Here is a 15,296-nt window from a genome sequence, read left to right on the forward strand (position 1 = left end):
TTATCCTTGGCAGAACGTCGGGATGGATCTGTTCGAAAGGAAGAGCAACACTTACTTTGTTATTTTGGATTATTATTTGAGGTTCATTGAGATTGCTCATCTTAGGACCACCACATCAGCAAGAGTAATACATCATGTGAAGTCCATCTTTTCGAGACACGTTATTCCAGAGACTGTTATATCCGATAATGGTCCACACTTTGCGTCACATGAGATTGGAAAGTTTGTGGACTCTTGTGAATTTTGGCACGTAACCAGTAGTCCACATTACCCTAATGTGGTAATACAAAAGCGGAGGGAATAGTACACACAGTGAAAGGACTTCTTAAGAAAGCAGACGATCCTTACCTCGTCTGCTTGGTTACCGCACCACTCCATTGCAGAATGAATAAACTCCTTCTGAGTTATTAATGGGACGAAAACTCAGAAATAAGGTACCAGTCTTGCAGTCCAGTCTCATCCCACAGTGGCCTGGGGGCCTCCGTGGCTCAGTTGGTATGCGCGCTAGCGCAGCGTAGTGACACAGGAGTCTCTCACCAATTCGGTCGCTGTGAGTTCATGTCCAGCTCATGCTGGCTTCCTGTGTCTCAGGAAAAAGGTTTTGTATAGTAAAGACTTCAAAAGGGCATCAAACGACGCAACCATTTACAACTTGTTGTTAGAGAGCCAGCCTTAACAGCAAAGGCAAGTCACCTTAAGGAAATTTGTATGTTACTTCCGTGTGAAAACACCACAGGCCTGACTACAATGGAATTTCAAGATAATGTCAGTGAGCAATCTGTGAGCCATCGAACAGTAGCCCAACCAAGTGACTCCAAAACGACACGTTGTGGTCGTCGAGTGAGAAAGATAGTTCGACTTGATTTGTGAACTGTAACAGTAAATGCATAACAAGTTTTGTGAAATGGACGACAGTTCTTTCAAAGTTAAAAAGAGTTTACTCTTAGCACCAAGAGAAACTGCTAGTTTTTGTTAGAAAAAGATTAGAAGAAGTCAGAACACTTGTTTGAAACTTGAATACTTAATTGAAAAAAGTTCTTTTAAAATTACGTTAAAGAATTGTTCTTTGCAGTTGAATTCGTCTTGAAAGTCTGATGTTGCCGTAGAGATTGATCTTCACAAAAGTCATAGTCGTAGAGACTTCCTTGAAACTTAAAGGAGAAGAAAATTTAAATAGCAATCAAATACCATTGAAAAGAGCATGCATTTCCTCGAAGGTGCATGCCATACGAAATTCTAATATGTACCTCAAGATGATAAATTATAAATAAAGTCAGCGCCAACATCCGCTGGGGGCAACTCCATTTTGCCTAAGAACTAGTCCTGAAGTCTTCTGTGTTAGGAGGAGAATTGCCGTCGAAAATCCCCGAAGTGCCGTTTGTACATTTCCGGTAGAACTCTTCTTCCCAGAAGGCAGCGAACAGTACAGTTCCTTTTCCGCTTGACGATCGGGAAACCGGAATGTTGGAGGTAGGTTCCGAGTTTACAGGAACAAGTCGGCAGTTTTAACGAATCTCACTGGCTGAGAGCAACAAACCCCCAGCAGAAATTATAGGGTGTTCAAGATGGAGGACGCAATAGACTCAGCGATTTATGCCAGCTTTGCCGTTTTCAGGCTTTACGTATATGGCAAAGGACAAAACGCAAAATTATGCAGCAGGCACCATCAGATAGAAAAAATGTGTTCGTTTCACCCTGTAGTGTTATTTTAAAAATTTTTTAAAATAACAATGCATTGCGTGATGGGACACTATCTGAGCCGAGCGACATGGCATGACAGTACACGAACATCCTACATCAGTCAACTACATCAGTCTGTTTTACTTTTATGTGCTAAGTGAACATATATTAACGCGACACCACAAAAAAATACAGTAAACAATATAGAGATGACATCCAAATGATGTGGCTCCTGCCACTTCTTCCTTTACTTTTTTCACTGTTTCCTTTAACCTTCACCTGTTTATATAAATGTAAAGCGTAAATGTAATTAAGACAAACACCAATAGGTAATTTACATTTTATTTCCATTTGTTGGACCTTCTGGAGAGTGAAAACAGAGGTATATGGAGAGTATCTTTAAACAGTGACTGCATTACAGACGTCCATGTTCAATTAAAAAATTATATCGACATCAACTATTGCGCAGTTAATGAAACTCTTCAGGTGTGAATAATGACAAATAATCTCGTGTTATATAGCATAGGCGAAACAACTCTTGTCGAGAGCTTTTCATGTCACGATACGATGATCATTATTTTAAATTTTCGAAAATCCTGCTTCAGCACTGACGTGTAATTCGTCTAATTGCTTCATTAGAGATATATAAGCTGTTTCGCTTCACTGTTGTACAGCCACAAACTGATATTGAGCAAACTGGCATTTCACCACAATCCTCATGCACACATGCAACCGAGTTTGTAAATAAATCCGTTGTCGTTTTTTTTTTTCACTGGGACACGGAGCATTTTTTAAGCAACTCTTTCGCGGCGTTGATATCTCGATTCTCAACGTCTTTCTGGAAGTCCCGCTTCACAGCCGACAGCACATCCGGGCTCTGCATGACGTCAAGCGCAATGCCAGCGAGGATCTTAGCTTCCGTTAGAGTTCGTTTTTGAGCAGCGATATCACCTGTAAAACAAAAAATGGATGGTGTTAAAAAAAACTAACATATTACGCTGATGGGCAAAACCATTCGCGAATTTACAAAAAGGACCTTCCCATGTTTTAATTATACCCATCTGACCTTGAGAACCCCAACACACAGAACAGATGAACTGTTCCTTTTTTCCTGTAAACATATCCTTAGCTGTTTACGGGTGACATAGACTTCAGCATACATGTGGAGTAAAACTAGAACAGCGACGACAGTGTGATAGTTCTCAAATGGCCACACATATTGCCGGTGAAATACAGTCTCTTGTCAATTTACCAAAGTTTTATTCTAAACCTGTATTCCAACAAATGATCAAATAGTAGCATATTACACGTCAACTATTATCATAGCCCCATGGTTCAGAATGAAATACAAAAGAACCCACAGTGTGCAGAGTTAAACTAGAGCAACGACGACTCGCAGTGTGACAGTTGCATGTGGCTACATACAAATGGTAAAGTCAAGTCTCCTGCCAGTTTACAGAAGTTAAGATTTAATTCAAATTGTTCATGTAAACAATGGCAATTTACATTTCCCCGGAAGTCATCGCTTAAGCAGAATTAGGTGATGATTAGGTGTCAATAGCAGTTTATTAGGCTCCACTGGTCTAGAGTTGCTCAAAATGCTGTGTTGTCATCACATTTAACGTGCAATTACACTACCACAATTCAACGCCGTTCTGTGCAGTAATATAAGGCAAAGGATACGGACACTAAATCTTCTACAATGTTTTTATATACTTCCTCATCCCCTAACATTTTGCGTTGCCATCTATATATCTCGATAGGCTCATAAGCAATACCCCGGGACCTCCGTGGCTCAGTTGGTTAGCGCGCTAGCGCAGCGTAATGACCCAGGGGCCTCTCACCAATGCAGTCGCTGTGAGTTCAAGTCCAGCTCATGCTGGCTTCCTCTCCGGCCGTACGTGGGAAGGTCTGCCAGCAACCTGCGAATGGTCGTGGGTTTCCCCCCGGGCTCTGCCCGGTTTTCACCCACCATAATGCTGACCACCGTCGTATAAGTACGGCATAAAACACCAATCAAATATATAAATAAATAAATAACATAAGCAATACCCATAAAAGATCATGTCATACTTTAGTAGGGTCAATGCATACTTTGGTATTTGAAGAGCGCGATCATGCATCTGATTGGTCAGGTCCGCACCAAACATTCAAATGAATATCTTACGATCGTACATTTCTGTCGTTTTGCAGTATGCTGAAAATAAGTTTTTTTTTATGACTGTTTGATTCAAAGATCTAAAGACATTCATATACTCCGGAAAGTCAAGTTCTGAAACAGCTTGAAAGTTCCCACCACCAAAAACGTGGGGAATTGTTCACTGGAGATATCTCACGAGAGGCACAGGGCTTACAACTGACGTAGTAGAGGAGTAAAAAAAAAAACCCTTTAAAATGTGTTTCGTAAATCTCGCGAGAAGATATGGCATCAGCCATCCCTGATGTACGGCCACGTGACGTTGTACTTTGAAACGTTTCTGGGCCAACTTTCACATAACTTCGTAAATCAGTTTTTCGTAACTTCTCTTGCGAATTACGTCACCTTATGGTGCTATTCCATGAAGACAATATCCTTTACGATAAAATGCGACGAGAAATTTGATCAATGAAGTCTTGTGAAAGTGGAGCCTGGTGTCTGTGCAGCATAATTAACTTACTAAACATCATATCTAACTGATTCAACCGTAAGTGGGAAGGTCTTTCAACAACCTGCGGATGGTTGTGGGTTTCCCCTAGGCTCTGCCCGGTTTCCCACAATTATACTGGCCGCAGTCGTATAAGTGAAATATTCTTGAGTACGGCGTAAAACACCAATCAAATAAATAAATAAATAACTGATTCAACGTCTAATAAGGTTTTGTTTTGAGGACTCTTCAGTTATAGGGGTTAAACAGTGAGTGAGTCATTCTGAACCAGGGTGTTAGCTCTGTTCCACAGCATTTCTTTCATGTCATTTAGTTTCTCTTGGAACTGGAGGGCTTCTTTGAAGAGACAGTACCACTCTGCTCTATCAGTAATTTGCAATACTTATTCTGGCAGTAACCAGACCTCCCTACCTGCTGCCCTGGTGAACGCCCTCGTATGGTTGGCCGTGCCGTCCTCAATAGAAAACAACGGGTGAATACTTGGCACCACGTAAGAAACATTTCCCATGTCCGTAGAGCCGCTCGACTTTTTCAACGTTTCACAGCGTACGAGATCAAGGCCGAAACCCTCAGCATGCTTTACGTACAGCTCCGTCAACGTGGCGTTATGTACCATCTCAAGGAAAGGATGGTTTTCAAAGTCGATTTTCACCTGAATATATACATGTATAAACAAAATGTCGAATAACTGTAGTTATCACCTTAAATGATATATTTAATAACAGACGATGATAAAGCTGTAACTTGTAACTTTATATGTTCACCATTCATAGTTATCTGATAGTTTGTTTGTTTGTTTGTTTGTGAGTGGGGTTTAATGTCGTTGTCAACAACATTTTCAATGTCATCAAGCGTTGTCTCCTTGCAGCAGATCCTGCCCATTGTTAACTTATTTATGGCGCTTCCCCTCTGGAACGGCATGCCGAAGACACTGACGTCCCAGCAAGTCAAGAGATACTGACTCTTATGTGGAGAGCCACGCTTCGGGTTTAACGTGACGAGGAGTCATTAGGTGTGTGTACATATACTATATCTGCTTGTGGCAAAGGTGCCAAAGTGCTACCGCCACTGAACAACCATGTAGACGACACCAGATATGACACCCTAACCAGTTACATTATACTGACACTGGGCCAACCAATTTCCCTGAGGCAGCAGTAAATATTATTTTTAAAGCCTTTGGTATGACCTGCCCCGGGACTTCGACGGGAACCCTCAAACCATCAAGTCACCCAAGCGGTATACTTGTATTAGAATTTCTGGTACCGTATATTATACTCGATTCCAGAATGAACCCCCGATCCAATGGGCTCTGTTCACTACCCTACCACAGTTGGTCTCGAACTTACGGAAGACGCCACAGTATGTTTCTTTTCAACATGGTGCCTGTTCTCAACAACATGTACCTCTAAAACCACTCACACCCACTACCAAACTTGCCTTTCGCTAGTGACACGAAACACGACAAACTCTACACAAGGACAAGGTTGACATCCATATTATTTCACAGGAAATGCAGTTAAAATGCTTTTTTTCTAATTCATAATTATTTAAAAAATTATTTTAAAAAAGATGGCTTGCTTGACAATAGACGAATCCAGTATGGTTGACACCGATGGACACCAGTTAGTCCACTTATAATTTCTCATCAACTACACTCTAAACCCTGCCTTTGACACGGCTATGTTTGAAGCGTTTTGGTACAGTATAGCCTTAATAAATCAAAATTTACTCAATCTGTAGTAGCCATACGACCTCACGACAGCACGGCTTCACAGTTCGATGTGAGGACATTCTGTTATGAAGAGAAAAGGCAGCCTATTCGGAGTGACATAAGTTTTACGGCGTGGAGTTTGATTAAATGACTAGCGGGGCTGCGATAGTAATTTCATCGATTACTCTCTAGACCCCATTATTCAGCATGCAACTTCATAATAAATATGACGTCTCCATGGACAATGGAATCTTGAAAATAAAAAAACAAAAACAAGCTTATGGAGTTTAACATTATCAATTATGAAAAGTATTCCAACTTTATTTTCTCAGGAATAAACATGTGTAGACCTTGTGGCATTAGGTGTCGCTGACGATAGGCAATTTTGGCAGTGAGTATGAGTGAATTTATAGGTAAAATAATTTGTTGTCATACTATCGCAAGCGATATTTACCTTAAAGATCAGTTAGACCCTCATTTTAAGTGATGAAAGGTATCCGTTGTGATGCGGAACTATCCAGCTTTCAGAAGAACTATAGCTAGTATACTTTCAGATACACTTCGTACATACCGTGCAGCCAGTCGCCTGTGCAGCCGCCTCAAAGCATGCCGTAGCTTTGTCCACCAGCTGCAGGAGTTCGGCTGCAGTGGGCGCCCGCAGGTAGAACTCCAGCTTAGTCTCCTCGGGTATGATGTTAGGCTTGGCACCTCCGTTTAAGATGACACCTGGGGAATTGTGATGAAAGGGTATGACATATTATACACCGGATCTACAAAGTGTTTCCAAAATACTGACCGATAAAGATTGTGAAATTAACGATTAGATAAATATCATATATCGCAAGAGTATGGTTTGATATGATTTAGTTCGATTTGATTTGTTTATTTCTTTATTTGATGGGTGTTTTACACCGTACTCAAGAATATTTCACTTCTACGCCAGCCAGCATTATGGTGGGAGGAAACCGGGTAGAGCCCGGGGGCGATTTGATTTGTTCACCAGTGAGATACATGTTTGTCAAAAATACAATACAACTGCAACAGAACATGAACTGGAATAAAAATCAACAGCATGATTGTTTGACGAAATCACAATGTCTCCTGGGCCACTCGATCGACCCCTCACCAAACAGGTCACGGATTGGAATCTTACTTCGGTAAAATGTTCGACAGAGATTTTAAGTCAGAAGTCAAGAAGCTTCTTAAAGGTTGGCGTTTTTTTATCAAACTCATCGAAGTCGTACAAGTGAGAAATTCTAGGCCACTGTGTTAAACATTAATCAAATGAAATAAATAATGCCTGCTGATACCACTCAATAATGCAAGTGGTGTCATACTAAATCGATGATTACAGATGAGTTTCTGCTACGTAAGATGGTGTTTTCTGTTACGTAAGATGGTGTTTTCGCCGAGCAAAGCCATGTGTTTCACAGCAGAATGCTGTTTTTTTTTTAAAAATGTGTGTGCGTATACACAGAGGTTCCCTCCTTGGTCATGATCGGCTACCTTAACCAAAGGGACGCCACTCTAGAATACATCCTCACATGGACTAATGGGAAAACCTACTCTGACACAGCAATCCCAACTAATTCCTGCAGCTAATGTAGACGCGTGATACTGCCATAATGATGTCCTTACGCATATTCTATTTCCAGCGTCTATCAAGTTATAGGAAATACCGGAAACTAAATTGTTTATTGCAGATTTTACTGACTATAATATAAGAGACTCGCTTCCGCTATTACGGGGTTGAGAGCACATGGAAAGACCAAATAAGACATGTCATATTTATTTCTTTCACTGACGTCACTTCCTGTAGCAGTTCGGGAATTTTCAAGGAAATACCGCGTCTACAACTTTTTCGAAAAGTATATAAGCGGGGAAGCGGGGGGGGGGGGGAGAGATTATAATTGTAAAACATTCTCAAATGAGGACTTTGCGAGGTTATGGTTTTTATTTAACCTCCATTTTACGCTGACGAAAATGTGGCCGTAGCATTTCACATGCTCTTAACCCCACAAATTCACAGCCATCGTGTAAGCGAAAAAAGTCTTGAATATTTAATTGTTAGCATTAAACGACAATCAAATAAATAAATACCCATAACGTAATAATGTAGACCCTATGGAAAATAAAACTAAACTTCGAAGCAAGGCGAAAAGAAGCAACTAAAAATATTTTGCCAAGAAAACACTTTAGGATGTTGAAAAAAGGTGTATCCGGAAGAGCGACAGGAACGATTGAAACTGTACATCTTACCGTGCATTTTCCAATCTGGTTTGAGTTGCTGTCTGAGACAGGCCAGATTCTGGTAGCCGAGAACCGCCGCGTCAAGGGCGTTAAGCCCTTCCCATGGAAAAGCGGAAGCATGGCTGGCCTTGCCGTAATAAGTAATGTACAATCTGTCAGCAAACAAAATGACAGTGGGTGACAACTGTAAAACACAGCATAGCATGCAAAGGAACAGGCTGACTCAATTTATCATTGCTGTTGTATTTCACTATTTATTTCAGTTTGATGCAAAAAATCTGATATCCCTCGTCCAGCCCATATTCCATACAGCGCATGCGTCGCTCTCTACCTTTCGCTTTACATCACTGCCACCAACAGCAAATTTTGTAAAGAAATCTTGAACAACGCCGAGGTCTTTGGGGTCACGGTGTTGAGACAGGAAGTGATTTTTATCTAGAGGAAGTGTCCCACATGCACCTCTGTCATAACCTTTGTGGAAATAAACAGCTGACAGTAATCGTACTGCCTTTTCAGATGATCTTACATGAAATTCCTTTTAACTGGCCTTCCGCTAATGTTGTCGTTGTCAAACTGTAAAATTGTTAACTATGACGTTGAACCCCAAGCACTCACTCACTACTCTAATATGGGATACATCAACACCTTCAGCTTGCCCAGGAGGGGAAAATCTGTTTGTCGCACATATTTCAAATTACAGGCCTGCTAAGGACAGTTTATTTTTTAGATTCAAATTTCAAATTTGAGACCTGTTAAACAGATATATGTATATATATTTAGTTAACCTTGGGTAAAGCATGGAAGAAGAACTTACAAATATATATGACCTTAAATTTAGGACAGAACACATGTCATTGTGAGGAAATTAAGAATTGGTTCCAAAGAGGGTAAACCCATTAGCACTGGTTGGTTCGGACGTACACAATGTAAAGCACTAGTATATTTACTGTACTATAGCCAGCGTTTTATATTGCTTGATGTCAAATCCGCTGGGGTGACTCATGATAGCAATATCCACCCCGTCCAGAGCCCCACGGTTGATCAGTTCCACTTTTCCGCCACCTCCCTCTTCAGCTGGAGTACCAAGTACGGTGAGCTGGAAAACAGCATAGCTCTGACTGTACACAACTGATGTATGTTAGCCAGTTCCAAGTACAGTGAGCTGGAAAAAAGTATGCTTCGCTGGTGTATTTCGGTGTACTGGAAAAGAATACACAAAGTTCTCATAGTGCAGAGTTGGTATATTTCAGCTAGTACCAAGTACGGTGAGCTGGAAAAGAACACACGAAGTTCTCATAGTGCAGAGTTGGTTTATTTCAGCTAGTGCCAAGCACGGTGAGCTGGAAAAGAACACACGAAGTTCTCATAGAGCAGAGTTGGTGTACTTCAGCTAGTACCAAGCACGGTGAGCAGGAAAAGAATATACATAATTCTCATGGTGCAGAGCTGGTGTATTTCATCTAGTGCCAAGTACTGTGAGCTTGAAAAGAATATACTAAAGTTCTCATAGAGCGGAGCTGGTGTATTTCGGCTGGTGTATTTCATCTAGTGCCAAGTACGGTGAACTAGAAAAGAATATACAGTTTTCACAGTGCAGAGCTGGTGTATTTCAGCTGGTGCCAAGTACGGTGAGCTGGAAAAGAATGCACCAAGATCCGATAGTATACACGAGTAGACCTTATACATATAGTACTGTGAGCTGGAAAAGAGTACATGTAGTTGTCTTGTGTAGCTGGTGGGTTTCAGCCGGAGTGTTTAGAACGGTGAGCTTATAAAGAAAACATGTAGTTGTCATATTGGTGTATTTCATTTAAAAAGAAAAGATACAAACGGGTCTCTAAAACTGGTTTTATTCCATTCGGGCATATCGTGTATGGAAAAGTGGTCGGTCAGATTGAAATCAGAGCATTGTCACGACCGATAAGGATAACGCCCAGACGGTTATAAAATTGTCAGTTGACGTTTATGTATCGATTAAGGGCGAACCTGGCACCTTTCTTAACATTTGTTACGTGTGCTTCGGATCTGATTAGAGTACAGTGTTTGACTGCCAGCATATACTTGTACATGCTTGTAAAAACGTCACCGGAGTAGGACAGGCGCTTTTCTATTTTTTTTTTTCACTTATTATTTATTAACCCTGGTTCGTAACTTAAAGTATGGCGATCCGTTTTGTGGGTCGAAGAAACAAGAGAGTACATTTACTGAGAAAAAAATTGAGGTAATTCAACTCAGAAAACTGAGTCACGGCCACAGGTGAGTAACGCGAGACTCCGGTGAGTTTTCCGACTAATCAAGTGAGTGAACGGTATAACCTAAAATGAGTTTCATGACTCAGCTGATCTGGTCACATGACTCATTTCTCTGAGTTGAACGAGCTGAATTGTATAACTAAGATTTTTGAGTCAGTTGACCCAAACTTTTCTCTCAGTGTGGGATAAACAACTACCTTTTGGGAAGTTACCGGCGATCTTTCCCACGTGCGGCGCAGAGCTATACAACTTCATGGAAACGGCTGCACGAGAGTCGTTAACCGTTTATTAACACCAAGATTCCAAGAACAGTGAGAACGTGGGAATGGGAATGAGAAGTAGGCGTTTTCACGCCATGCCACAACTATACTGTGAATATAAACATGTATTATCATCGTGAATATATATTATCAGATCCCATTGAAACGGGTGGATTTTAGTTGAAACTAAGGCTAAAAGGTCAGTTATGCAGCTAGACTACACTTAAACCCGACAGAGACCTTTAAGAGCTGAGTCTTACCAATCCAATGTTATTTCCTGCGGTGGTCATTGCAGCTTTGACCCCAAGTCCAGCAGCCACGCCCACCTCGGCAATCAGATTGTGCCCACATCCATGTCCTATCTCCGGCAGAGCGTCATACTCACAGAGTACTGCCACGTGCGGTTTCCCGTTTTCAGGACCGTACGTTGCACGGAAGGCCGTCTTGATACCTTTGTATTGTCTTTCAACTGTGAAGCCATTTTTCTGGAGCCAGTCTGTCAGTAAGTCATGCGCATGGAACTCCTCAAAATTCAACTCTGGTCGCTTCCATATTTCTTGACTGACGCTGTTAAGATCTTCTGCTGCATTGTCAATTGTAAGGTTAGCTACTTCGCATAGTTTCGCCATTTTAGCCTAGTTTATAGGTATGCTTCTTTCACAACCTCCGCAACCCGCTGTGCAATGCTTGAAGTATGAGCTGGTGTGTTAGACATATAGGGTATATTATACATACCCTATAGTATATAGCAATAGCGCTGATAAATGCACAGCCATACTCAGTCAAGGGCTATCAACAGTCTATGATAGGGAATGTATAATTTTTTTTTAATATCCTACATAGCCTACATATTCATAAACGGAATTCTGTCATTGTTCCGTTGATGTCTGATATGGATCTGTAGCACACAAGAGTCTGCAGTGTCTTAATGCGTATGTGTAAACCAGCCACTCAATTTTATCCGGCATATTCATTAATTCTAATGGATCGTGGATAGGCTTGTTGATGCGACAGTTTGACCTAAACTACTAGGGATTTGTTACAGCTTAGAATCAGATCATAGATATCTCAAAGCAGCCACGTATCAGACCTAAATATGACCCACATAATTTTAATGACGGATGTAAAGTATCAAAAAATGAGGGCTTTAAACAGGGCTTGTAAATTGAAGATATGTAGAGGTGGACATTATGAAATACTGTTGCAATAAACCATTTAACAGCACACCACTCCATAATCCCAGATGTAAAGCATGATCTATGCAAAATGTCACATGGCTAACGCTATGTTTAACTGTACCTCTCCATATTTACAAATGTAAACCATGCCCACTGGAAAATACCCCCATGGCCAACAAAGAGTTTGATAATATCACTCCACAGACGGGAAAGCTTCCCCACTGACACAGCGTCACATAAAGGGCATTCTAGGGTTCTACCTAAACAGCGGGCTTCGTCTGGACACCACTTGGATGGAATGAAGCCATGTGTAACTGTTCCATCAAGGGGACAACAGTGGGAGGTATGGGGATTTTTTGGTGAAACCAGGAGCTGATGTAAAGGTAGTGAATTCTTAAGGACTGACATGACGTCGAAACTGTTGCAGCAAGTTTCTCATTCAGCCAAGATATTAAGAATGATGAAGGCTTCACACCAACAGGCATAGCTGTACAAGAGGGCGACCCTGACATTGTAAAATGTCTGGCTTCTCATACAGCTAATGTTGGTTAAGAGAATGAGATCAATATTGAAGCAGGTCTCAAATGGCACTGCTACAGAAGCTGGCGGAGAACCTGCCTTATGGGTGGCTTCTTTTGAAGAACAGCTGATAGTAATCAAAGGCTTGTTGCCAGCTGTTGACACCGGGAGTTTAAATGAAACCACAGGTATGGTTATAGCGAGTTGGATAGGGTATTACAACGTCGTTGGTGAGTTACTAAAGTCCGAGGCTGATTAAGATTGTATGTCTGCTGATTTTATCAAAAGTGATTTGCCAAAACTTTCCTTCAGCAACGATGCAGATGTGGATGATCGTGACTCCAACTACGGCTTGACAGATTTGGCTATTGCCTCTACGAAAGACCACTTTGACGTGATATCCATTTTCGTGGAGCATAATGTCTCCTTGAACACAAGCGAGAATGACGGTTACACAGACATTCTTTGAGCAGCTAAACAGGGACATGGTGATGTAGTAGAGTTTTTGTTGGAAAGTTGTGCTAATATAAAACTTCCGTCATCATTTATTTATTTATCTGATTGGTGTTTTACACCGTACTCAAGAATATTTCACTTATACGACCGCGGTCAGCATTATGGTGGGATGAAACAGGGCAAAGACCGGAGGAAACGCACAGCCATCCGCAGGTTTCTGGATGACCTATCCAGGTGCCACCGGAAAGGAAGCCAGCAAGAGCTGAACTTGAACTCACGGCGACCGCATTGGTGAGAGGCTCCTGTGTCATTGCGCTGGTGTGCTAACCACCTCGACCATGGAGGCCTCTCGTCAACTTATTTAGTGCTGTACAGACTGGCCATTTGGACGTGTCGAACTTTTGATCCAGCATGGTGCTGATGAAAACGCCTCACCAGAAAGCAGATTTTCTGTGTTAATAAACGCAGTAGCTATAGTTTTGTGGGCAAGCTGGCTTATGGGACTTTTTATTAAAGACAGCGCTATAGTGTTGGCAAAACAGTCGAAGGTGGACAAACGATGCTGCATTACGTTGGGAAGGCCGTCACTGGTAAACCCTGGAACTCTGGCACATACACCTAATGACTCCTCGTTGTCATATGAACTGGTGGGTTAGCTGCACCAAGAGTGCCTGTTGCTGAAAGAGGTCGTGGCATTCTACTAAACAAAATGGAACCCATGATCATGATGATTTGAAAAATACTAAATGTCCTTACGCAAATTACCATCTCAGGCTACCGGTATACCAAAAGGCTGTGTATATATGTCCATGTATTGCTAAATTTAAGGCCGTCAATAAAAATATGTTTGGTTCGCACAACCCTATCTATTCAATAAAGGGGCAAATGTTTCTATTACGTTTTTCTTCAGAAAACCTTTAATCTTTGCATTTCCAGTGCACTTTGTCTTAAATGTAAACACTTATCAAATAACAAAGCCTAAAATAAAAACAACCAACCTACCCTAATTTTCGGGATAGGGTCAGATTACATGAGATGCACATTTTTTTAAAAAATGGTCTCAGTCTTTTGCGTGAAAGTGCAAACTACAATAAAAGGTATTTTGCAAGCTCTCACGAGGTTGCAAGTGACACTGAATAAGAAAAAGGGCTATTTTTTTTTACCTATGACACTATAAAATTTTACAGATACGTTTACTATTCCTAAGATCAATTCTGGAGTCTGGAACACATTAAGTTGGCTGTCACAAGTTGTGAGGCCCTACCCTTAACTAGTGACACCTCTCAGGGTCTGCCAGAGATAATCAAATGTTTCTTGAGATCTTGGCGGGTCTGATGGAGTGCTTCCTGATGGCAGAGGTCGTGGCTGAGACATCCTCCGAGTCACACATTCAAATGAGGGCGAGTATTTGGCAACTCTGAAACAAAAGTGAAACCCAGTAATCAAATTAAGAACCACTATCGCCTTTTATTGAACAAATATGCTATCAATAATGTTACCTAAAGGTGAAAAAAATACTATGATAAAAATACTTTAGCATAAGCTATAAAAAATATATCACATCTTTTCACATCCAGGACCTAGTACTTAAAAGATAGACCACCTAGTAAATGATATGATGGTATTCTACAAAAAATTATTTTTTTCTTTGCAGATGATGATGAATTACATCGTAAACGATTATTGTACATATGTACCAAAGACATGGACACGTCCGGAAACGGCTTGACATGTGACTGAAAAGAGCCAGCCTTTATGGTACATGTGGAATACATGTGGAATACCTTGTCACAACAGACATATCTCACAGACCTTTCTTCTGTAAAATACGAAGGGCTGACTTTACACATTGCATACAATGACACATATATTGAGGTACAAATATTCCACAACATGTACGGTGTCTTATATCCCTGCAACTTCACTCGACACCTTTTCCACAGATTTTCTTGCCGTGGAAATGTACGAGACATAGGCCTATACAGGCCTCGGACCCCCATTAATTTTCCATAAGCGACAATGTTAACGTCTAGCACTGTAGCTCAGTCCCAAACATTCCGTGGCCAATAAGCTTTGGTGCATACCTGGCCCAGCCTGTGAGAAAGAAGCCATAAAAATCTTGACATAGGTTGACCGTCAAAATCTGGACCTTTCCATGCCGGCAGCTGGGAGGCGTGCCTAGCAACGCCAAGGGGACGTCACTCGCAGCCTCATCACTACCTCACACCTTGTGTCCTCTCGCCCAGAGTTTCAAACTTTCATCAATAAAGCTCATACCTCCTCAAAGTTTAGACAGTTTCCAGCATTTTAATACCAAGCATGCACCTGTGCACCAAAAATGG

The 15,296-nt window shown here is 41.3% G+C and overlaps 1 protein-coding gene and 1 long non-coding RNA gene across 2 annotated transcripts; both read right to left on the bottom strand.

Moving 5' to 3' along the window:
• Window positions 1-2,056: 2,056 nt before the first annotated feature.
• On the bottom strand, window positions 2,057-11,460 carry LOC135461423 (xaa-Arg dipeptidase-like). Its single transcript, XM_064738523.1, has 6 exons — window positions 11,062-11,460; window positions 9,237-9,385; window positions 8,299-8,441; window positions 6,611-6,765; window positions 4,737-4,977; window positions 2,057-2,631 (listed from the first exon to the last, which is right to left on the bottom strand). The coding sequence occupies exons 1-6, from the start codon at window positions 11,428-11,430 to the stop codon at window positions 2,450-2,452; spliced, it is 1,239 nt and encodes a 412-aa protein (XP_064594593.1). The 5' UTR covers window positions 11,431-11,460; the 3' UTR covers window positions 2,057-2,449.
• A 1,999-nt stretch (window positions 11,461-13,459) lies between these two features.
• LOC135467384 (uncharacterized) lies at window positions 13,460-14,893 on the bottom strand. The gene is made up of 3 exons (XR_010444164.1): window positions 14,767-14,893; window positions 14,219-14,371; window positions 13,460-13,625 (listed from the first exon to the last, which is right to left on the bottom strand). It is a non-coding gene; the product is annotated as an uncharacterized LOC135467384 (long non-coding RNA).
• Window positions 14,894-15,296: the final 403 nt, after the last annotated feature.

Source organism: Liolophura sinensis, chromosome 1, assembly GCF_032854445.1.
Source record: "Liolophura sinensis isolate JHLJ2023 chromosome 1, CUHK_Ljap_v2, whole genome shotgun sequence".
Classification (NCBI taxonomy): domain Eukaryota; kingdom Metazoa; phylum Mollusca; class Polyplacophora; order Chitonida; family Chitonidae; genus Liolophura; species Liolophura sinensis.